Source organism: Mobula birostris, chromosome 25 (genome assembly GCF_030028105.1).
Source record: "Mobula birostris isolate sMobBir1 chromosome 25, sMobBir1.hap1, whole genome shotgun sequence".
Lineage (NCBI taxonomy): Eukaryota > Metazoa > Chordata > Chondrichthyes > Myliobatiformes > Myliobatidae > Mobula > Mobula birostris.
In genome coordinates, this window is record NC_092394.1 from 8,655,651 (window position 1) to 8,680,786 (window position 25,136).

General features: G+C 44.2%; 1 protein-coding gene across 1 annotated transcript in view; it reads left to right on the forward strand.

Annotated features, from left to right (window-relative positions):
- The window catches only part of ppm1e (protein phosphatase, Mg2+/Mn2+ dependent, 1E), a 168,351-nt gene that overhangs the window by 109,581 nt on the left and 33,634 nt on the right, over positions 1–25,136 (forward strand). The window contains exon 2 of the mRNA XM_072242866.1: positions 11,128–11,249. Coding sequence (XP_072098967.1) covers positions 11,128–11,249 — 122 coding nt within the window. The remainder of the gene's footprint in view (positions 1–11,127; positions 11,250–25,136) is intronic.

Sequence of the window (25,136 nt, forward strand, 5' to 3'; positions counted from 1 at the left end):
TGCTCCACCGGGAGGCAGTGACGCATGGTGTCCATGCTGGGTTTGGTGCTGTCCCCCACCCCCCAGTATTCGCTTGGCCGGAAGAAAAGCCCTGTTATGGTCTACTGCAGATTTCTGCAGCATTCATGGACCCAGGGCCTCAAGCCATGGTGTCGCCTGTTTATAACCACCAGGAGAGAGGTGTTGGAGACGGTGTGCTCCATCAGGATGGCTGGAGTCAGTGCTGCCCCCTACTCTTGACTCGGCAGAAGACAAGCTTTATTATGGTCGACTACAGATTTCGCGGCATTCATGGCTGTCTTTTGCTGATATCGTTCACGTGCTTACTATCTTACATATATTATATGTGTTTTGTGCTGTGTGTGACCGTTGATACTGTATTGTACACCTTGGCCCCGGGGTTAACATTGTCTGGTTTGGCTGTATTCATGGGCATTCATGTATGGTCAAATGCCAATTAAACTTGAATTGAATTAAAAATGAATTGAACAATCAAAGTAAGGCAGCATCCATCGTCGAAGACCTCCACCATCCCAAGCCATGCTCTCTTCTCGCTGCTGCCATTGGGAAGGAGGAACAGGAGCCTTAAGTCCCACAACACCAGGTTCAGGAACAGTTATTACCCCCCATCCATCAGGCTCCTGAACCAGTGTGGATAACTTCTCTCACCTCAACAGTCAGCTGATTCCACAACACATGGGTTCACTTTCAAGGTCTCTATGACTCTTGAGTATTACTTGGTTGCTTGGTTATTTGTTTGTCTGTTTATTTATTTTTTATTTTATTTATTTAGTGTTATTATTTTGTGTCTACTTTTGCACTTTGGTTGTTTCAGTCCTTGTGCGTAGTTTTTCATTGATTCTATTGTATTTCTTTGTTCTACTGCGAATGCCTGCAAGAAAGTGACTCTCAAAGTGACATATATGCACTTTGATAATAAAATTACTTTGAACTTTGTAGATTTCTTTGTCACAGGTACAGTGAAATGCATTGTTTGCATTAACTCAAAGCAGCGAGGTTTGTGCTGGGCAGCCCACAAATGCCACCATGGTCCTTGCGCCAGAATAGGATGCCCACAAGTCGCTAACCCTAAACATACAACTTTAGTGTGTGTGGGGAGGGGAAAGTGGAGCACCCGGAGGAAACCCATGCAAATGCCTTACAGACAGCGGTGGTAATGAAGCCCCGATCGGGGATGGCTAGTGGGTTAGAGTGATGTACCAATTGCTACTCTACCGTGCCGTGCACCCTGATGTACCCCACTAGTCACTGCCTGCCACTTGGAAAAACACCTATTTGTTCCTGCTTTTGTTCTCTATCAGACAACTAGTTCTTTGTCCATAACACCACCTTGGCCCCAGTCTCTGGTGCATTAATCTTTCAGGCTAATCTGTTACATAGAGTCTTACTGAAGTCTTTCTGAAAGTCCAAGTACCCCACAGCCACCGTAATCGTGCTGGTTACATCCTCAAGTAATTCCAACATTTATCAAGCATGATTTCCCTTTCATGAATCCTATCACTTACCTTAATGTACTCCCCTGTTCTTTTTATAATGGAGTCCAGCATTTTCCCCACCACTGATGTTGACCTAGTACATAATTCTCTGTTTTATCTCTTACTCTCTTTTTTTTAAATTTTGGGGTTATGTTACCAACCCACTGGTCCAATGGAATTGTTCAAAATCTAAGTGATTTTGTGAAATTACATCTATCCACTATTTTTAAGATCATTTCCTTATGTTCTCTAAAAGGCAGACTATCTGGCCCTGAGGTCTTATTAGTTTATAATTCCATAAGACATCAGAGCAGAATTTGGCCATTTGGCCCATGGAGTCTGCTCCACCATTCCATCATGGTGGATATATTATCCTTCTCAAACCCCATTCTCCTTCCTTCTCCCCATCACCTTTGATGCCCTCGCTAATAAGAACACATCAACCTCTGCTTTAAATACTCCCAATGATTTGGACTCCACAGCCGTCTGTGGCAATGAATTCCACAGGTTCACACCCTTTGGCTAAAGAATTCCTCCTCATCAAAGTTTCAAAGTACATTTTAATATCAGAGTACGTGTACAGTATACAAGCTGAACTTCATCCTCTTCACAGATATCCATGAAACAAAGGAATCCCGTAGAACAATAGAAATACCCCTCCCCCTTCCTTCACATAAACAGCAGCGATAGCATCAACCCTGTTCCCTCCACCCCGCCCGCACCAGCAGAAACACTGCCCTCTCCCCGCACCCCCCACCCACCCCGCCCGCACCAGCAGAAACACTGCCCTCTCCCCGCACCCCCACCCACCCTGCCAGCACCAGCAGAAACACCAGCAGAAGCACTGCCCTCTACCCGCACCCCCCACCCACCATGCGAGCACCAGCAGAAGCACTGCCCTCTCCCCGCACCCCACCACCCACCATGCCAGCACCAGCAGAAACACCAAAGGGTGCATTGACCCAGAGTCCATCAGACTACAGATCTCCAGCACTTTGGTATCTCAGGCAGGCTGTCTCTCTTCAGTGAGAGAGAGAGGTCACTCCCACAATGAGAGTGGAGACCAGCAACTCATTCTTCCAACGTTATAATCTTCCACGTCGTTTCTCCAAGCCCCCCTACCCATCTCGAGGAACCCGCAGGCTCTCTCTCCACCGAAAGAAAGAGAGGGGAGGGGGATCGCTCGAGTACAAGGGCCTTCCTCCAACAGCAGCTGTCCATTAGCAAGCTGTCTCAACGTTTCAGTCTTCCACTACGCTTCCGTTGGCAAAATCAGCAAATCAGCGAGGGCCGGGATGCTCCCCGACTTCCGATCTCCCAGGCCTGAGAGCACGCAACTTCCAGGCCCTTCCTGGAGATAGCAAAGCGCTAGGCTGCCAAGTCAGTCCGAAAACCCATTGCTTGCAAAGAACCACAATTTGAATTGTAGATCACGGACTCCAATAGAACCACAACACCTTGAAAAGAAAAGAAAGACAGAAGAGAAATGAGCTGTGTTGTGGACAGGCTGGAAGAAGTCGCCTGGGTCTACAAAGTCCGCTGCCGCCATCTTTCCTTGCTCCTCCTTGTTCTAAAGGGACATCCCTCTATTCTGAGCTGTGCCCTCTGGTCCTAGACTCCCCCGGTATAGGAAACCTCCCGTTTCCCTAACACCACTCTCTCTGAATACTAATTTTCATTTATTTCACTCTCTCATTAGACCAAGGGTTCCCTACCTTTTGCATGCCATGGACCCCTACCATTAACGAGAGGTCCGTGAACCCCAGGTTGGGAACCCCTGCTAGACTCTGTGTTCTTCAACGTAAATGAGAAGTTACGTGCATCCTCCTTTGTGAAGACAGATCCAAAGTACGAATTTAATTGGTCTACCATTTCTTTTATTCCTTAGCTCTGGTTCCTCCACTTCTGACTGTAAGGCACCTCTATTTGTTTCTTTTTATGTTTCTATTCAAATGTCAAATGAAGATTTAACAGTCAGTTTTTATGTTCTCTGCAAGCTTACTCTCATACTCAATTAACCCTTTCCAATCCCTTGTCTTCCTTTGCTGAATTCTGAACTGCTCCCAATCTCCAAACTTGTTATTTCTTTCTGGTCTTTTTACATGCCCCCATTTGTATTTTTCCAATTCCATGGTGAAGCCACTTTTCCTGTTTCATTTTTGTAGCAGACAAAAATAAAAAATTCATAAATGCACTCATTAAATACGGTATTGCCTATCCTCTGTCCTCCCTAATGTTCCCTGATCTATTGCAGTCAACCTTTGCCTCATACCTTTATAACTTCTTTTGTGTAGAATCACGAGCCTGGTTTCAGAATCAGCTCTCTCACTCCGTATCTTACTGAAGCATTCTGTTGTGTCAGGGTTGCTCATGGGCGTGTTGTGTTGGTGCCAGAATGTATGGTGACTCTTGCAGGCTGCCCCGAGCACATCCTCAGATTGGTTGTTAACACAAACGACGCATTTCACTGTCTGTTTCGAAGTACACGTGACTAATAAATCGAATCGAATCTAATCTTCCCCAGAGGACCACTCACAGGACTGATTATTAATCCTTCCTCATTCCACAGTATTCAGTTTGGGAGGGCTTGGTTGGTGCCTCAGCGCATCCAGAAAACTGTCACAAATCAGTCCAGATATTCCTCCTCTTTTGGATTATTGATAACTTGGTTTGCACCAGCTATATGTAGATTAAAGTCATCCAGAATCAAAGTTCCACTCTTATCGCATGGATCTCTTGTTTTCTGTTCAGTGCCCTTTCCCTCATCACCTCTTTCTATTCCTTAGCACCGCCCATAGAGATTCCTGAAGCAAGCTCTTCCCGTACTATTGTATCAATTATCTTAACACTACTCTGCCTCTTTTCCCTTTTTATCTGCCCTTCCCGAATATTGCGTCACCCCCTCTGGTCACCCTGCAGTCACGTCTCCTTATTTGCAAAGATACCATATCCACTCACGCATATCATTTTCACAAGTAAGTTATCTACCTATTTTGAATACTTCTCATGTTGAGACATAGTATCTTCAGGTTTGCTCCTTTACCAGTATTAGTCTTCTATCAGAATCAGAATCCAGCGTCAGTTGTGAAGCTTGTTGTCATGCACGAGCAGTACATTGCAATACATAATAAAAATTGTAATTTACAGTAGGTATATACATATATTTTTTTAAAGTTCAATAGGCAGTGCAAAAACGGAAAGAAAAGTAGTGAGGTAGTGTTCATGGGTTCAGTGTCCGTTCATAAATCTGATGGCGGAGGGAATGAAGTTGAGTGTGTGCCTTCAAGCTCCTGTACCTCCTCCCTGATGGTAACAATGAGAAGGGAGCATGTCCTGGGTGATGGGGTTCTGAATGATGGATGCTGCCTTTTTGAAGCATCACTCCTTGAAGATGTCCTGGATACTGGGGAGGCAAGAGCTCGTGTTGGAGCTGACTGAATTCACAACTCTCTGCAGCTTATTTCCATCCTGCGCAGTGACCCCCCCCCCCCCATACCAGACGGTGATGCATCGGTTCATTATTTTGCACGATGGCCTAGCTTGCTCCGATCTTCCACCCCTGCTCTTCAGTTTCCTAAACACAAGAGATTCTGTAGATGATGGAAACCCAGAGTAACACGTACGTACAAAATGCCGGAGGAACTCAGCAGGCCTGACAGCATCTATGGAAAGGAATAAACAGTCAACGTTTCGGGATGAGACCCTTCATCAGGATGAAGTGTCTCGGCCCGAAACGTCAACTTTCCGTAGGTGTTGCCTGAGTTCCTCCAACATTTTGTGTGTGTTTCTCTTCAGTCCCCCCTGTCCTTTTCCTTCTATCCCCGTTTCCTCCCCTTCAGTCTCTCGTACTCAGTCTGTCGTGCAGCCCTTTACTATCTGATATGTTTCGATGATAACACCTCATAAACTTGTGAGCAGATAGGCCCATTCTGTTTAACCTTCTGCATGAGATAACCCTCTTGTCCCAGCACTGAATCTTATCTGCACGTTCTGCAAAGCAAGTACTTCCTCCCTCAAAGAGGATTTTAAAAATTATGCTGTCATCCAGATATAGTCTTATCAAAGTCACATATTGTTACAGCAGAGTTCTTTAATATCTTATTCCCCCTTGCAGTAAATGCTAACAGCTTCATTTACCCTCTTGATTCATTGCTTGACCTGCTTGCTGATATTTGTTTCGTGGTACATGTAAATTATTCAACTTCACACTGCATACAGTACTGTGCGAAGAAAGCCTTAGGCGCATGTACTATATAGCTAGGGTGCCTAAGGCCTTTGCACAGTACTGTGTTTGTCAACGTGGAGCAGAGCGCGAGTTGTAAACCTGGCGGGAGCAAAGGATGTTGGGATGGCGAGGACAGAGCACCGCGGGAGGGGTGTGGGACAGGTGGCAGAGACGGAATGCAGGGGAGGGGGTGGTGTGGGTGCAGACGCACCCAGCCCTGAAACACCAGGCAAGGTCACTTGATTCCAAACAATTAGTTTATTGATCATTACTTGTTTCATACACCTGTTAGGGTGCATTCTCCAGATACCTTATAAGGTAACTGTAGCCTTCAGCCAGGAGCAGATGTCATCAGGTGGTTCCCAACCTTCACCGAGTGTTTCGGCCCTTAACCACGACACTCTCCAGTTGGAGGGCCAGCAGTGGTGGCCAAATCACTGCCCATCTGCTCCTTGCTTCCAGTTTCCCTCCTCTCACCTACTCCAAATCCAACAAGAAGCTCGTTCTTCCTCTTCCCCCATCCTACGAGCTGCTTTTTTTTTTGCTCCTTTCGTCCAGGCCCAGATCTGACAGCAACAGCCATGCTGATTTGGCTGGGAAACCTCTGCAGCCGATCTCCACAGGGAACAACCATGCCTGCCATCCCTTGTCTTTCTGGTGCTTCCTACTCCCTCTCCTCTCCCTTCCCCTTTTCCCAACCATGATTCCCTTCTCCCTGCCCCCTTCCCACTCCCAGTCCACAATAGAGACTCATATCAGAAGCAGGTTTATCATCACTCACAGACGTCATGAAATTTGATTTTTTTTGTGCTGCAGCAGTACAGCGCAATACACAAAATTACTACAGTACTGTGTAAAGGACATAGGCACCCTAGCTATATATATGTGCCTATGCAACACAGAGCGTCATAGGAAGTCATTCCTGCCTGTGGCCATCAAGCTTTACAACTCCTCCCTTGGAGGGTCAGACACCTTAAGCCAATAGGCTGGTCCTGGACTTATTTCATAATTTACTGGCATAATTTACATATTACTATTTAACTATTTATGGTTTTATTACTATTTATTATTTATGGTGCAACTGTAACGAAAACCAATTTCCCCCGGGATCAATAAAGTATGACTATGACTAAGACTTTTGCACAGTACTGTATGTCACCTTCTTGTAGGCATTCACAGTAAATTCAAAGAAATAAAGATGATAATAATAAATAAACAATAAATATCGAGAACATGAGATGAAGAGTCATTGAAAAAGAGTCCATAGGTTGTGGGCACTGTTCAGCGTTGAGGTGAGTGAAGTTATCCCCTCTGTTCAAGAGCAGGATGGTTGAGGCTCTGTAAGGATGGTTGAGATGTGTGCTCTCCTCATGACTTGTTTCCTCAACTGTCTTTGTATTATCAGCCAACTTTGATAAAATTCGTACAGTCCCTTCATGGTTTCCGGCCCGCCTCAGTACATGGTCTATATGCTTCATGAGCCTGTCTAAGTGCCTCCTAGAAGCAATGACGAGCTTTGGCTGATGTTCAGCCACTGTAATTAAATCTGCTCGGTTGTTTCCTGAGATGTTACTCTTGACAGTTCCTGTGTAAGTAGACCAAAACCCCATGAGATGGAATACAGAGGAATTTTATTTGGTGAGATGCTCGTCTCAAAGCACCTTGTTGTTCCAATTCAAATCAGCGACTGTTGCTAAGAAATCGAATAACCGGGCGGAATACAGCATCTGACGTTTTAAATCATGTATTTTGTCTAAAGCTGAATTGCTTGCTTTACAGTATACCTGGAACGCAGAGGCTGAGGCCCTTCTGATTCCTGTCATGTACTGAATGGGGCCGATACCAAACCAGGGCATCACAAGAAGTGCTGCGTTTGCAGAGCGCTCAGCATTGTCACGGACCCCTCCCAACTGTCCCACAATCTCTGTGACCCCCCCCCATCAGGCACAAGGTACCCCAGTGCAGGACAAGGTCTGTGAGGCTGGGTAACAAGCTTCTTGGCCCAGACTGTGAGACTTCTGAGCACCCAGCTTCCACATTATTTATGACAGCGCTGTTAACACTGACACTGTTGTTGATCTGTTAGTATTATTCTGTGTGCTGTGCGTGATATATTGTTCTGTGATTTGCACCTCAGTTCCTGCGGAACGCTGTTTCATTTAGCTGTAGACACGTGCACGGATGAATGACAATAAACTCAAACTTGAATGATCTGACCGTCAATGTCAACTAACACACATCAAAGTTGCTGATGAACACAGCAGGCCAGGCAGCATCTCTAGGAAGAGGTACAGTCGACGTTTCGGGCCGAGACCCTTCGTCAGGACTAACTGATGGAAGAGTTAGTAACAGATTTGAAAGTGGGAGGGGGAGGGGGAGAACAGAAATGATAGGAGAAGACAGGAGGGGGAGGGATGGAGCCAAGAGTTGATTGGAAAAAGGGATATGAGAGGATCATGGGACAGGAGGCCTAAGGAGAAAGAAAAGGGGGAGGGGGAACCAGAGGATGGGCAAGGGGTATAGTCAGAGGGACAGAGGGAGAAAAAGGAGAGTGAGAGAAAGAATGTGTGTATATAAATAAATAACGGATGGGGTACGAGGGGGAGGTGGGGCATTAGTGGAAGTTAGAGAAGTCGATATTCATGCCATCAGGTTGAAGGCTACCCAGACGGAATATAAGGTGTTGTTCCTCCAACCTGAGTGTGGCTTCATCTTTACAGTAGAGGAGGCCGTGGATAGACATATCAGAATGGGAATGGGACGTGGAATTAAAATGTGTGGCCACTGGGAGATCCTGCTTTCTTTGGCGGACAGAGCGTAGGTGTTCAGCGAAACGATCTCCCAGCCTACATCGGGTCTCGCCAATATATAGAAGGCCGCATCGGGAGCACCGGACGCCAACTATCCTTTTTAATTGAGAAACTCAGCTACAGACTACTGAATGCAGAGACTAACGGCCCGAGAAGGAAGTAAAAGCTTCTGTGTTAGTGGCACGATGGCGTAGCAGTGCAACGCCTTTCAACGGCAGCAACCCGTGTTCAATTCTGCTGACTGTATGTGGCTGCGTGTACAGATCCAAAGATAAGAAGGGTTAGTTGCGGTTGTGCTATGTTGGCGGAAGCATGGTGACACCTGAGGGTGCCTCCAGCACAGCTGCGTTGGCCGTTGACGCAAAAGGACGCATCTCACTGTGAGTTTTGGTGTTTGTATTACTAGTAAAGGTAATATCTAATCTGGTCGAACATGAAGATGAGACTATTTGTTCACTTAGTTATTGATCCTCCCTCACAAGATTTGAGCACCGAACCCATGCTACCTTTTGCAGAGTAACACCAAGGGAACATCACAGTGTAGTAAGGGCCACTTCCTGTTTGTTGTCGGGGATGGAAATTTGAAGGAGACCAAGTCCTCCCTGGTGTCTTGGTTAATTAATAGTTATCTCTCCATCAAACATCACGAAAAATTAATTATCAGGTCATTATCACTTTGCTGGTATGAGAGCCATTGCTGTGTTTTCTACATCACAACAGAATAAACACACTTAATGGGCAGTGGAGTGTTTCGGAATATCCCAGTGTGATTAAAGTTACTATAGAAATGTGAAACTATTTGTTCTTAATGAAAGGACCGCTGATAAGAAATAAAAGCTCAAATGGATTCTGGTTTCTCAGCATGAGAAACATTTGAGTGACCAACTTTGAAAGACTTCTCCAAGTGTGGACTGTCATTTGGCTCCAGTTATACAGACTAGTGACCGGGGCATAAAAAGATCATGAAGCCTCACCCTCTGTTGAAATGTCACCAGATGTTCGCTAATTCCTTCAGCACCCATCTGACCTCCTACGAGAGAGAAGACAAACAAATCAATTTTCTATCCAATATTAATACAATCAAATCTAAATCAGAAAACCATGTTGGCTGTCCATGTACTTTACACTCAGAAGCCACTGTATTAGGTGCCTGCTGTACCTGATAAAGTGGTCACTGAGTGTATGTTCATGGTCTGCTGCTGTAGCCCGTCCACTTCTAGGTTTGAAGTACTGTGCGTTCAGGGATGCTTTTCTGCACACTACTGTTGTAATGTGTGGTTACTTGAGTTACTGTTGCCTTCCTGTCAGCTTGATTCACTCTGACCATTCTCCTCTGACCTGTCCCATTAACAAAGAGTTTTCACCCACAGAACTGCTGCTCACTGGATTTTTAAAAAAATTTTTAACCATTCTCTGTAAACTCTAGAGACTGTTGTGCATGAAAATCCCAGGAGGTCAGCAGTTTCAGAGATACTCAAACCACCCCATCTGGCACCAGCAGTTATTCCACGGGTCAAAGTCACTTAGAACCCATGTCTTCCCCATTCTGATGTTTGCTCTGAACCTCTTGACCATGTCTACATGCTTTTATACATTGAGTTGCTGTGCCACATAATTGGGTGTTTGCATTAACGAGTAGGCGTACCTAATAAAGTGGCCACTGAATGTAGATTTGCGTTTGAACTAAATCTGTCTCCTCGGTTCCCATGGATCTCTCTACTCCACTGTTGTGTCCTGATTCCTTCCCTCACCTTGGTCTCTGCCAACCCGTAGATGACTCTGGGTCGTTTGTTATTGCAGGTGAACAGATCAGAGTTCACTGCAGCGAGAGAAGTTCCAACTCTTGCACCCCACAATATTCAGAGAGCAGTGAAAGATATGGTCAGTGCTTCTGTCACCTCCTCCCACGGAACCTAAAGCATTCCATTTTGTCAGATATGGTCAGTGCTTCTGTCACCTCCTCTCCCTCAGAACCTAAAGCATTCCATTTTGTCCTGATAACTAATTGCACTGTTGATAGCTCCATGCAGTCAATTTTTAGTACATCCAGTACCTAACCTATTTCCTTTTGGGGTACAAACACACATGTCTTTGATGAAGGCAGATGTAAACACCTCATTTAGTATCTTAATGGAGTGGCGCAGTTATGAGCTGTTAATGTAACACTTTACAGAACCGACTGTAAGATCAGGGTTCGATCCCTGCCACTGTCTGGAAGGAGTTTGCAGGCTCTACCCCTGACCTCCGAGTGCCCTGGTTCCCCCCACCCCATTTCCAGAGACCTGCAGATTAGGGTTAATGAGCCGTGGGCATGAGGTGCTGGCGCTGGATAAGTGGTGACTCCTGAGGGCTGCCCAAGATAATCCTCGCTGATTTGATTTGATTTCACGCAAAACAGCGTATTTCACTGTATGCTTCGGTGTAATCTTTAACAGTGACTTCAGTGACCACAGACAATGTCCTCTTTTAGTTCATGATGGGTCCCGAGTCTGTGTGCTTCTCTTTCTCTGCTTATGTGCCCTTTTTTCTCATTTTTGAATTCCCGTGATGCTGAGAGCTAATTTTTCCTAAAGTGCCCCTTTTTCTTGTCTTTCAGTAATGCCCCCTTCTCATTGGCTGCTGCGTTGGCAAGAGCGACGACCAATGAAATCCTTCAGAGTGACCTTTCTGTCCTCCATTATGTACCGAGTCTCCTGGATGACGCAGACAGTATAACACGTAAGTAACATGAAGACCCAGAGAGGAGAGATGGAGGGGAATAGAACTCCCCTCTGCAATCCTTTGAAAAGCCTTGGGGTGTTTTACCAGACCAATATTTGTCAGTAAAAATAAATTCCACTTTGCTGATTGCCGAGAGCTTGCTGTGTGTAATCAGCCAGACATTTTTCTGTATCTGTGATTGCACTTCAGGGGTACATGATTGTGTAATATTTTGGGATGACTAGTAAAAACAAAAGGCTTTAGAGAATTGCAGGCTCATCTTCATTACAAGTATTACTGCTGAATGATTGAGAGAGAGGAATCCAAGAGAAGACATTCTATCTTGAGAAATAATCAGAATCAGGTTGATTATCATCGGCATACGTCATAGAAGCTGTTGTTTTGCGGCAGACATAAATATTACTGTAAGTTAACAAAATAAATAAATAGTGCAAAAGGCAAATAACGTGGTTCATTGGTTCATGGACTATTCAGAAATCTGATGGCAGAGGGGAAGAAGCTGTTCCTAAATCATTGGGTGTGGGTCTTCAGGCCCCTGTACTTCCTCCCTGATGGTAGTAATGAGAACAAGGCATGTCTCAGATGGTGAGGGTCCTTACTGATGGATGCTCACCACCCCCCCCCCACACACACACACAGTCACTCACATACACACATTCACACACACACTCATGCTTACTCATTCACACACACAGCCACACTCACACACAATAGTGATGAAAATTAAACTGGTTGAGTTCATTTTCCTGTGAATTCCTGTAAGAAGATGAATCTCAGGGGAGGATATCGTGACATCTCTGTTCTTTGATAATAAATTTACTTTGAACTTTCTCTTCTTTGCCCAAAGTTTTGATACCAATTCCACTGACTCTGGGTAAATTTGAGAAATTAAATGTGGGCCAGTGCCATCTCTGACTACATTATGTTTTATCGGAAACAAGACCTTGCTGGTTGTGGCAGTAATGGAAGGAAATGTAGATTGATTGCAGTTTTGACAGCAGCATGCAAGGAGTACATTAAAATAAGAACAAAAAGGAAAGTACATTGAATTCTGGTTAATTGGGACACATCAGGACCAGTACATTTTGGCCCAATTAATCGGCTGCCCCAGTTAGTCAAAGTTTCATGGAAATAGTTTAAGAAAGACAAACTGCCGTTTAACTGAATAACAAATGATGCATTTAAATGAAATACAGAACCAATGAGAGCACTACCAATAGTACTACAGTACTATAAAACTGTGTATTAGATCCTAATTGTTATCAACAGAGAAATTTAGTGTGTATGCTGCCACGTTCTTCTGATGGTCTGTAAATGAACAAATTCAACATGGCCACCTAGTGCAGATAATGGACAGTTCTCATTGCCTTCCTGCATAAAGTAGTGTCAAAAATCACTGCTCTTTAATTCAGTGTTGGTCGGCCTAAATGAATGACATGACACAAGCATATGCAACTAAAACTATTTAAGAGCTGTTCACCCTGAGCTCGGTGTAGTGTCTAATGACCACACAAATGCATATGTCTGACGCTAGTCAGAAACTGTTGCATCCTCCAAATCTTCATTTTCTTTGTAACATTCAAGATGATTGTCGATACCTTCAAATTCTTTGTAGTTCCTAACTTGCTGAAATAGTGAAATCATTTCATTTTCACTCTCGGCCTTTTCTGACATTTCCAAGTCTGAATGCTTGAAACTGCAGTGAGCAAAACGGTTCAGAATAGTCTTGCTGCTTATTGCTCACCAACTCTTGGTGACAAAAGTCACTGCTTTCTGAACACAAGCACACACAACTGACACTGTTTAAAAACTGTTGGCACTAAGTACGGTTCGTCTAGTGATCTGAAGGTTGCTAGTTTGTGTCCTTGAGCAAGGCACTTAATCTGTGCGAGGAGTGGCGCCCCACACAGGCTTCCAATCTGCGCTTTGTAAGGCATGAAAATGCCCGACACGATGTCTGAGTCGATGTTCCCTCCCTCGGTTCCTAAGTACGGCGTTAAAGCGACTAATGCTAGTTAGAAATTGTTCAACAATGGCCTCCTGTCCCAATTAAGCGGCATAGTGTCCCAAATAAATGAAGGGAATCCACGATTGGTTTTTAATCTTTTAAGAGTTGTCCCAAGTAAGTGGCTGCCCAGTTATCCAATGGCCCAGTTAATCAGAATCCACTGTATTTTAGTTTACCACCTTTCATGTGCCCTTGATTATTCAAAGTCTCTCATTGCAATTACTTAACTTTGATATTCAGCAGCCACAGATCAATATGTTCTGGTCAAACTTGGCAGCCTCTCTGTGAATAGCAAAATCTCACAAACAACAGTGTTATTCACTGTAAATCAACACTAACAAAAGTGTATAAGGTTTCCTTAAACACTGCTGTGTTTGATCTAGCAAAAGTTTCTAATTCTTTCAATCAAGAGGGACTATGGAGTATCCTCTTTCAATATCAGAAACTCCTTTCAGTTCTGTGTCTGCTACACACCACACACAAGAGTATAAGACATAGGAACAGAATCAAGCCGTCTATCCCACCGAGTCTTCTCCATTGATTTATTTTCCTTCTCAACCCCATTCTCCAACCTTCTCCCTGTAACCTTTGATGCCCTGGCAAATCAAGATCCATCAACCTCAACTTTAAATATACTTAATGACTTGGTGTCCACAGCTATTTGTGACAATGAATCCCACAGATTCACCACCCTTTGGCTAAAGAAATTCCTCCTCAATTCCGTTCTAAAGGGACATCCTTGTATTCTGAGGCTGTGCCGTCTGGTCCTACACATCCCCCGCTATAGGAAACCTCCTCTCCATTTCTACACTGTCAAAGTATTTCAATATTCAATAGATTTCAATGACAATGGCTATATTTCATTAGGACTTGAGGAGATTTGGTATATCACCAGACACTCACAAATTTCTACAGATGTACTGTGGAGAGCTTTCTAACTGATTGCATCACCATCTGGTATGGAGGGACAACTGCACAGGATCGAATTAAGCTGCAGGAAGTTGTAAACTCAGTCAGCTCCATCATGGGCACTAGTCTCCCCAGCAGCCAGGACACCTTCAAGGAGAAAAAAGAGCCATCCATCATCAAGGAACCTTAATGAGGACATGCCCTCTTCTCATTGCCAGACATCCCACCCTGCAAAAACTCATTTCAGGGGGTATCACCACCATTTCAGGGAGGTTAGCACCCCCACCCTCCCGCAACACCATATTCCACCCCCCCTGCCCGTTGACCTCCAAGGGTGTATGTAATACTTTGTTTAGTGATTTTGTCTAATCTGTAAACCAAGTTGGGTATATGCAGCAAATGTGACATTAAAATATGTGCTTATATTATATAATATTATCATGTTTATTCTATTACAACTTTGAGCAAGTCTACAGGGAGTTTGGCCTCATCACGTAGGACATCAATAGCGTAGCTCCTTAGCAGCCAGCCAGCTAGTTTAAATAACGTTAGCTATGCTGTAATGACACCTGTTAAACTCACCTCAACATGTCTTTTACACTTTAACCCACCATGGGCAATAGAAAAGTCACTGTTACAAACAGTGCAGCGAGCAACACTGTCATTATCTTTGAGGTCGAGTGTAAAGCCTGCCCACAGTAAAACTGATAGGTCTACTTAGCAGGGGTCCCCACCTTTTTTGCACTGCAGACCGGTTTAATATTGACAATATTCTTGCGGACCGGCCGACCGGGGGGGCGGGGGGGGGGTGTTAATCACGACTGGAATATAGGTGATAAGTCAATAGCATCATAACATTTTAAGTAACGTTTCGATATTAAACACACAGCACATATTTTCCCCGTATGAACATATAAAATCATTGCAACACACCAATATCGCTGAGTCCGTGGGAGCCCTGGGCTTGTTTCCCTGCAACAAGACGGTCCCATCGAGGGGTGACGGGAGACAGCGATACTCGAAGGGGGTTCCTTATGTCCAGTCTATTCTGCAATTTAGTTTTCGTTGCATTCATTGCAGAAAACTCCACTTCTCAGCGATATGATGTTGGAAATGGAAGCAACGTTTTCAGTGCTTCCGTGGTTATCTCAGAATATTTAGCCTTGACTTTGATCCAGAATGCCAGCAGAGATGTTATGTCAAACAAACTTTTCAGCCCGCCATCATTTACAAGCTCGAGGAGTCGATCTTCTTCCCGTGCTGACATGGATGACACGTGCGTAATGATCTTCAGTGCGTTCATGTTCAACAGTGCGTGACAGGGAATGAGGAAAGGTGCAAATGACTCATATCGTTTCATATCACCAAATCATATCGTTTCCTCGCGGCCCGGTGGTTGGGGACCACTCTTAGCACAAAGAGAGACCAATCAGGATGCTCGCTCTGCCTCTCAAAAAAATCTATTTCCTGGATATTGTATATAATTTCCAGGTGTCAGGGAGCCACTATCGATATGCGGGAGACTCCTGGATCTGGTGGGATGTCTGCATTGCTACCACCAGGGAGGAGGTAGAAGCTGCAGAAGATTGTAATTCCAGTCAGCTCCATCTTGGGCACTAGCCTACAAAGTACCCAGGACATCTTTAGGAAGCAGTGTCTCAGAAAGGCAGTGTCCATTATTAAGGACCTCCAGCACCCAAGGCATGCGCTTTTCTCACCGTTACCATCAAGTAGGAGGTACAGAAGCCTGAAGGCACACACTCAGTGATTCAGGAACAGCTTCTTCCCCTCTGCCATCTGATTCCTAAATGGACATTGAATCTTTGGACACTACCTCACTTTTTTTTAATATACAGTATTTCTGTTTTTGCACATTTTAAAAAATCTATTCAATATATGTAATTGATTTACATCGACTGTACCTATTCCTAGAGATGCTGCCTGGCCTGCTGCGTTCACCAGCAAATTTGATGTGTGTTACTTGAATTTCCAGCATCTGCAGAATTTCTCGTGTTTAAATTGATTTACTTGTATATTTTGTTATTATTTTATTTATTTTTTTCTCTCTGCTAGATTATGTATTGCTTTGAACTACTGCTGCTAAGTTAACAAATTTCACGTCACATGCCAGTGATAGTAAACCTGATTCCGAATCTGATTCCGAAGGCACACTCAACGATTCAAGAACAGCTTCTTCCCCTCTGCCATCAGGTTTCTGAATGAACCCATGAGCACTAACACACTACTTTTTTTCTCTTTTTGCCTGACTTATTTAATTTAATTTTTAAAATGTATATATATATATATATTCAAGATTCAAAGTACATTTAAAGTATCGATGCAGTGTATAACCTTGAAATTTGTCTTCCCAACAATCACGAAACCAGCCGATATCCTTCTTCAGGACTGGAAAAGAAGGGAGAAGGAGCTGAACAAAAAGGAAGGAGTACAAGCTGGCAGGTGATAGGTGAGACAAGGTGGGGTGGAACATGGGTGGGTAGAAATGAGAAGCTGGCAGGTGATAGGTGAGACCAGGAGAGGTGGAACATAGGTGGGTAGAAATGAGAAGCTGGCAGGTGATAGGTGGAAAAGATAGAGGGCTGAAAAAGAAGGATTCTGATATGTCAGAGTGTACCACAGGAGAAAGGGAAGGAGGAGAAACTCCAGAGGGAGGTGAAAAATTAGTGATAAGGTTTGTAATCTACCAGAGAATACTGATCTTCAGTTTCAAAGTTCAAAGTAAGTTCATTCTCAAAGTACATAAATGTTGCCATGTACCACCCTGAGATTCATAGTAAATCTATAGAATAATAACCATAACAGAATCAATGAAAGACTGCCCAAGCTGGGCGTTCAACCAGAGTGCAGAAGATGATAAACTCTGCAAGTACAAAAATAAATAAATAATAACGAATAAATGAGGAATAAATATCAAGAACATATTATGAAGAGTCCTTGAAAGTGAATGCATTAGTTGTGGAAACATTTCAATGATCAGGCAAGTGAAGTTATCCCTGTGGTTCAAGAGCCTGATGGTTGAGGGGTAGTAACTGTTCCTGAACCTGGTGGTGTGTGTCCTGAGGCTCCAATGCCTTCTTGCCGATGGCAGCAGTGAGAAGGGAGCACGACCTGTGCTTTCCAGTATCGTTTACAGTCACTGGGTTGAAACTCTGGAACTTCCTACTCATTAAATTCATCAGAACTGCAGCTGTTCAGGGTGGTGTCTCCCTGCCACCTTCACAAGGGTATCTGGAGTGGAAATACATGCTGGCCCTCCTAGCAATGGCCAGATCTTGAGGGCTACACAAAATTATAAAATCTACACAATCTGCTGACAGAATAAGTGAACCCACATCAGAATCCCCTCTTGAATAAATAGCTCCAACTCAAAAGCCTATAATTACACACAGCCAGATAAAATGGGCAGGTCACATTATTTGCACACCCCAATGTCAGGCTACTGAAACAAGCACTCTAGTTTAAACTACAGAATGGCAAATGATTACCATAGGAGGAAAAAAAATAAATCTACAGAATACACTAATAAATACACTTTTGTAGGCACACCTGCACACTTGCTCATTAATGCAAATATGTGTATAATCAGCCAATCAGGTTTCAGGCAGAAAGCATCCAGTTGGTAATCTTCCAGCAGCAGTTGTCTCAGTTGTTGTTCAGACCAAACATCAGAAAGGGGAAGAAATGTGACCTAAGTGACTTTGGCCGTGGAGTGATTGTTGATGCCAGAAGGGGTAGGTCTGTAGTCTAGTGTAGTTTTGTGTTGTTTTTTATGTAGTTCAGTGTAGTTTTTGTATTGTTTCATGTAGCACCATGGTCTTGAAAAATGTCTCATTTTTACTGTGTACTGTACCATCAGTTATGGTCGAAATGACAATAAAAAGTGACGACTTGACTTGGGTAGTTTGAGTAACTCTGAGACTGCTCATCTGGAATTTTCACACACAACAGTCTTTGGAGTTTACAGAGAATGGTGCAAAAAACAAAAATACATTCAGTGAGCAGCAGTTCTGTGAGTGAAAACGCCTTGTTAATGAGAGAGGTCAGAGGAGAATGGCCAGACTGGTTCAAGCTGACAGTAGCTCAAATAACCTCATGTTACAACAGGGTGAGCATCTCTGAACACACAACACGTCAACCCTTGAGATGGATGAGCCACAGCAACAGGAGAGCATGAACATGCACTCAGTGACCACTTTATTAGGTACCTCCTGTAGCCAGAAAAGTGCCCACTGAGTGTAAATAGCCAATGTTCCCTACGCCTCATTGAGAAATTTTAACATTCTCGCCAATTGTGAGGATCCCTTTTGCATGATTGTTCAAAATGGAGAAACGACATTCTGATAGCAGAGCCTGAAGGCACACACTCAACGATTCAGGAACAGCTTCGTCCCCTCTGCCAGCCGATTTCTGAATGGACGTTGAACCCATGAACACTACCTCACTACTTTAGCACCACTTATTTAACTTATCTCTCTCTCTCTCTATGAATTACAGTAAGCATGTATATAGATAGATACTTACTGCAGTTCACAGTGTTTTTCTCTGTGCATTATTATGCTATGCATTGTACTGCTGCTGCAAAGTTAACAGATTTCACAATATATGCCAGTGATATTAAACCTGATTCAGATTCTTACATGAGTCTTGTTATTAGAACATAGATGCCCAGTGAGGATGATGAAAACAACACGCCACCTACTGCTCTAACACCCCCTCCCTCCCCATCTGCCTATTTGTTTGTCTTTGGATCCTACAATAGATTCAAGAAATCACTTAAGAACCCAAGGAATTGGATTAAAAACAAGTCATCATCAGTTACCTATTATTGTCTAAAGCTGATAACCACCAAGCTGGCTCCACCATGATCATTGTCCATTAGGCTGTCATACTTGCTCTATACACTGTAGTTGCAGTAATGAATCATAGTGTCATTATAGGATTACAGCACAGAAATAGGCCGTTCAGCCCATCTAGTCCATGACAAACCGTCGTTCTGCTTAGTTACATCATCTGAACCATAACCCTCCATATCTCTTCCATCCATGCACTTAAAGTGTTGAAACCAAACTTTGCCGTTTGCATTTTTCATTGATTCTGCTGTGCTTCTTTGCATCTACTGTGAAAGCCCGCCAGAAAATGAATCTCGGTAGTATGTGGGGACATATATGTACTTAGATAATAAATTTACTGGGAACTTCCACTGGCAGCTCGTTCCTCACGCTCACCACTCTCTGAGTGAAGACGTTCCCCCTCACAGTCCCCTTAAATATTCAACCTTTCACCCTTAACCTATGAACTTTAGTTTTAGTCTCACCCAACTTTGGTGGAAAAAAGCCTGCTTGAATTTACAATATCTATACCCTCATGATGTCAATACATATATTTTTAATCTCAAAAATGTGAATTTATATATTTGTGAATTTTATAAATAAGCACCATATGTCACCATTCTCGGTATGAGCTACATCACTACATTTACATTAAGTCAGGAAGGCAGGAGCTTTCCTCTACACACATTACTGGGGGGGGGTGATGGTTGAAAACACAAGTTTCAGTTTCTAAATGTGAAATGATGCAAGGTTTTTTTTTCCGCTGACCTTTGGTAGCAGCTGCGCTGAGCATCAGTGTGTCTCTCAGCACATAGTTTTTAACAGTGGAATGTGCCAATCTGCAACATTTGGTCATGAAAAGCTCCTTGCAGCTGAGCACCAGCAGCTTTCAGCAGACTTGAGGGCACCAAGTTGATCATTTTCCAGCAACAGTTGCCTCGGAGTGCTAACCAGGGAACAGCCCTTAGATGCTGCGCCTAGTGTTGCACAGCTATTTGGGATGGAAACACTTGGTCTTCTAGATGACTCCTTTGGCTGTCCTGCCCCTGGCGTGTGGGGCAGCAATGAAGGTCTGCTAACTCTGGCATCATTCAGGACTTCCTTCGTCGTGTCAGTAGCTTCCTCTCAGTTTTCACTGCCGTCAGTCGTGCAAGTCCCAGGTGGAGACTCAGGAATATTGCCGCACTCAGGACTCTTCATTGCTGTTTGCATAACAGTTTTGTTGCACCAGTCAGGGTTGTTATCCCTGAGTTGAACCCCCAAACCTGGAGGACCGGTGGACCTCTCTTAGTCTGGCCTCTACCCTTTGACCTGTTTGGCATGGATGACCCTACCAAGAGCCAAAGCATAAAGCCCTGGCTCCAGCCAGCATAGCTCTCCGGGTCATTGAGGCACACAAGCCTCCAAACCCTATAACAAGGTTGTGGTCCTCCTGCTCTTGGAAGCTTCTAGAAGACTTTATTAGCAAATGCACATCCCAGAAGTACACTCAGTTTATTAGGCACACCAGTACGCCTGCTTGTTAGTGTTAATATCTAATCTGCCAATCATGTGGCAGCAACTCAGTGCATAAAAGCATGCGGACATGGTCAAGAGGTTCAGCTGTTGTTTAGACCGGGATGGGGAAGAAATGTGATCTTAGTTGGTTTGACCGTGCAATGATGGTCTCAGAGGCCCTTAGCACGTACAGTAGAACCATTTGTTATTCTGCCCAACCTCTCCCTTGCTGGGTGGGATGAAATGAGCTGCACTGTACTGATTGAGTACTGTTGAACATGTGCCAAGTGCACAGCTGGGGTGGTTTCCAATTAATTTATCTGCGGTTTCATTGAAGAGCTTTATTAAGCTGCAGTTATAGATCCCCCAGTGGCTCTCAGTGAATCATGTTTAAAAGGAAGAATACACAAAGTTGGCTGGCTCCTTGAACAGCTTACCTTGTTGGGATGCTCAGCCGGTAATCCGGACCAAAGAAAAATTGGTCCAGGGATGGTTCAAACCTTAGTGAAGGAACGAAGGAAGATTTTAATTTGCAGTGACTCAGGCTACCCCTGAAGCTGTCTACAGCAGTTAAAAACTTCAGAATGAGTGTGTGCAGAAAGACAGCTGGTTGTGTACAACAGGGCTGCAGATCAAAGTACCTTTATTAACAAAGTATGTACACAATATACAAACTTGAGATTCTTCTCCTTATAGGCTGCCAATGAACAAAGAAACGCAACAGAACCCATTACAAAAAGAAGATGGGCAAACACCCAATGTGCAGGAAAAAAACTAATTGTGCAAACAATAAAAGTAAGCAGATACTTGTATTTGCTAACTGTAGAGCACAGCCGGCCCAGGGGCCCGTTAGTTGCAGACCAAAGTCTCGGGTCAATGCAGAGAACAGTATCCCTGCAGAGCAGCGAGCAGAACTCCAGCCCGTCCCTTAACTAGTGGTTGTGTTTGCTGCCAGCAAGTCGTCGCTGTGCTTCACCAGCGCCATCTTGAACCAGAGGGTAAATGCAAGCAGGCTTTTCCCACTGAGCTCAGGTGAGACTAGAACTAGGGGTTTACTGTTAAGGGTGAGCGGTGAAACATTTCAGAGGAACATGAGGGGGATCTTCTTCACTCAGAGGATGGTGAGAGTGTGGTGGATGCGGAATCGGTTTTAACATTCAAGAGAAATTTGTATAGGTACATGGATGGGAGGGGTATGGCCAGGGTGCAGGTTACTAAGACTAGGCGGATTAATAGTTTGCAAGATCTAGATGGACCAAAAGGCCTGTTTCTGTACTACCAACACACATCAAAGTTGCTGGTGAACGCAGCAGGCCAGGCAGCACCTCTTCCTAGAGATGCTGCCTGGCCTGCTGCGTTCACCAGCAACTTTGATGTGTGTTGCTTGAATTTCCGGCATCTGCAGAATTCCTGTTGTTTGTGTTTCTGTGCTGTAGTGTTCTATGCCTCCAAAAAGATCTCATGAGACCAGTGTTAAGATGACCAGATTACCTCAGAATCAAAATCAAAATCAGGTTTAATATCCCCGGCATATGTCATGAAATTTGTTAACTTAGCAGCAGCAGTACCATGTAATACACGATAAATATAGAAAAAATACTGTGAATTACAGTGAAGTATATATGTATATTAAATAGTTAAGTAAGTAGTGTAAGCACAGAATAATAATGATGTAATGTTCATGGTTTCAATGTCCATTTAGAAATTGGATGGCAGAAGGGAAGAAGCTGTTATTTAGTGTCCAGACCTTAGACGCAGTTGTGGTTCTCAGCTGTAGCAGACTGAAATGAGACTGTTAGATGGTTTCCGTCGGAGCTGCCACCCGAGTCGCCCTTATCTTTGGCATCCTGGAAGATCTGTTCTGTATGCCATTGATTGAGATCAAAACCAATCCTAGAGTTAGGAAGCTTCAAACCTACCATTGACAGCAGACGAGATCTCAGTTTAATGTCACCTCAGAAGGATGGTGCGTCCTAACAGGGTGGTTCTTCATTAGCATAACGCTCTCAGCTCCACCTTGGGAGTGTCCGCTGAATTGTGCATTCAAGGCCTTGTATTGTGACTTCAACTCAAAAAGCCCCTCTTTCAGGTGAGATTGCTTCCCCGGATCAGAACAGGTGGGTCAAGCTCGCAAGCGTGGTTTATTGATGGTGGAGGCCTGTGATCTAGGTTGATACACTTTTCACAAATTCTGCCTATCCCCCCCTGTAAGACTATAAGACATGGGAGCAGAATTAGGCTATTCGGCCCATCAGGTCTGCTCCGACATTCTATCGGGCCTGATTTATTATCCACCTCAACCCTATTCTCCTGCCTTCTCTCCACAATCTTTGACTCCCTGACTAATCAAGAACCTGCCAACTCCTACTTTAAATATATCCAATGCCTTGGCCTTAAAAGCTTGTAATTTGTGAAGCTGAACCCATACTACTGCGTTTGATAATGTCACATCAGATACAACTGCCATCAGATAGCAACGCTTTGTTGGTGGTGGCGGGGGAGGGGTGGGGAGGGTGTGGTTGATGTGCTAAGTAATTGTTGGACCACCAGCAAGCAGTACAGGCCCTCTTCCTTAACGCACCAACACCTTCAAATCCCTCCACCCTGTCACTTGAGATTCTCCCACTGCTAGAATCATCTGTTGAATGAATGTTTCTTTATTGCGCTGGCGTCCCATTTACCCAATTAAAGACCGATTGATTCTGACAACAAGCAGTAAGTTGTTTCTGAGTGACTTGGACCTTCTAAATCACCTGTTGAATCATTCTTACAGGCAGCCTAACGATGCTCAGAGATGGCTAATTCCCCATGGCCTCACTTCCTGAGAGTTGGTTTGAGTTTGTGTGATAGCAAAGCTGAGGTTCTGATGGTTCTTATTCCCATTCATGTCAGGCAGCTAATGATCCTATCACATAGTCATAGTCATACTTTATTGATCCCGGGGGAAATCGGTTTTCATTACAGTTGCACCATAAATAATTAAATAATAATATGTAAATTATGCCAGGAAATAAGTCCAGGACCAGCCTATTGGCTCAGGGTGTCTGACCCTCCAAGGGAGGAGTCGTAAAGTTTGATGGCCACAGGCAGGAATGACTTCCTATGATGCTCTGTGTTGCATCTTGGTGGACTGAGTCTCTGGCTGAATGTACTCCTGTGCCCAACCAGTACATTATGTAGTGGATGGGAGACATTGTCCAAGATGGCATGCAACTTGGACAGCATCCTCTTTTCAGACACCACCGTGAGAGAGTCCAGTTCCATCCCCACAACATCACTGGCCTTACGAATGAGTTTGTTGATTCTGTTGGTGTCTGCTACCCTCAGCCTGCTGCCCAGGCACACAACAGCAAACATGACCGCACTGGCCACCACAGACTCGTAGGGCATCCTCAGCATCGTCCGACAGATGTTAAAGGACCTCAGTCTCCTCAGGAAATAGAGATGGTTCTGACCCTTCTTGTAGACAGCCTCAGTGTTCTTTGACCAGTCCAGTTCACCTACAGTACCTCAGAAATCACACTTCTGGAATCCACTCCCCTGACTCTTGCTGGGGGTTCATTCTTGACCTGGTCTGAGGTCTTGTTTCAAAGTTCATAGTGAGTCCATAGGTTCTTCAGTAATCAGTTCAGAGTTGAGGTGAGTGAAGTTATCCACTCTGGTTCCGGAGCCTGATGATTGAAGGGTAATAACTGTTTCCTGAACCTAGTGGTGTTTTGTTGTTCTATTTTTTGGTTATTAGACATAAAAACAAAGTTCAAAGTAAATTAATTATCTAAGTACGTATCTGTCACCATCTATTTTTATATATAGATAAATAAATATATATATATTTACTGAGATACAGTGCAGAATAGGCCCTTTGAGCTGCACCACCCAGCAATCACCCAATTTAATCCTAGTCTGATCAGAAGAAAATTTACAATGACCAATTAACCGACCAACCGGTATGTCTTTGGACAGTGGGAGGAGACAGGAGCACCCGGAGGAAACCCACATGGTCACAAGAAAAATGTACAAACTCCTGACAGGCAGCGGTGGGACCTGAGCCCGGACTGCTGGAACTGTAAAGCGTTGGGCAGAAACTAGGGAGAATTGTAAAGCAGCGTGACCAACTCTCCCTAGACTCTACCCGTGAGGATCGAGAGGGCACAAATTTGACTGGGCATCAGTGAAAGTCATGGCGCAAGCAAGCACTTGGTATGGAAGAGAATTCCTTGAGGCGTGGTTTTCCGCAAGTAATCCTGTAAAAAAACACGTAACATGTATATGCAGGCATGCTCCCCTACGCTCTGTCTGCCAGAGAAAGCAGGATCTCCCAGTGGCCACACCAGCAACTTTGATATGTGTTGCTAACATGTATACGCGCTGATGCGGGCAAAATTCCAGACCACGACGCACGAAGTTTGTCACACAGCCAATCAGCGACGAGATTTGCTCCTCCTGACACAAATGAAACAGCGACGAGATTTGCTCCTCCTGACACAAATCAGCTGATTGAAAAGTATATAAAGGCCAAGCATTGGGAGGACACACCAACATTGACAGTGCACTGACAATTCTCCTCATATGGTGATGAAACGTTTGCAAGTAAATTGCCAAAGATTGGAGAAGAACTCA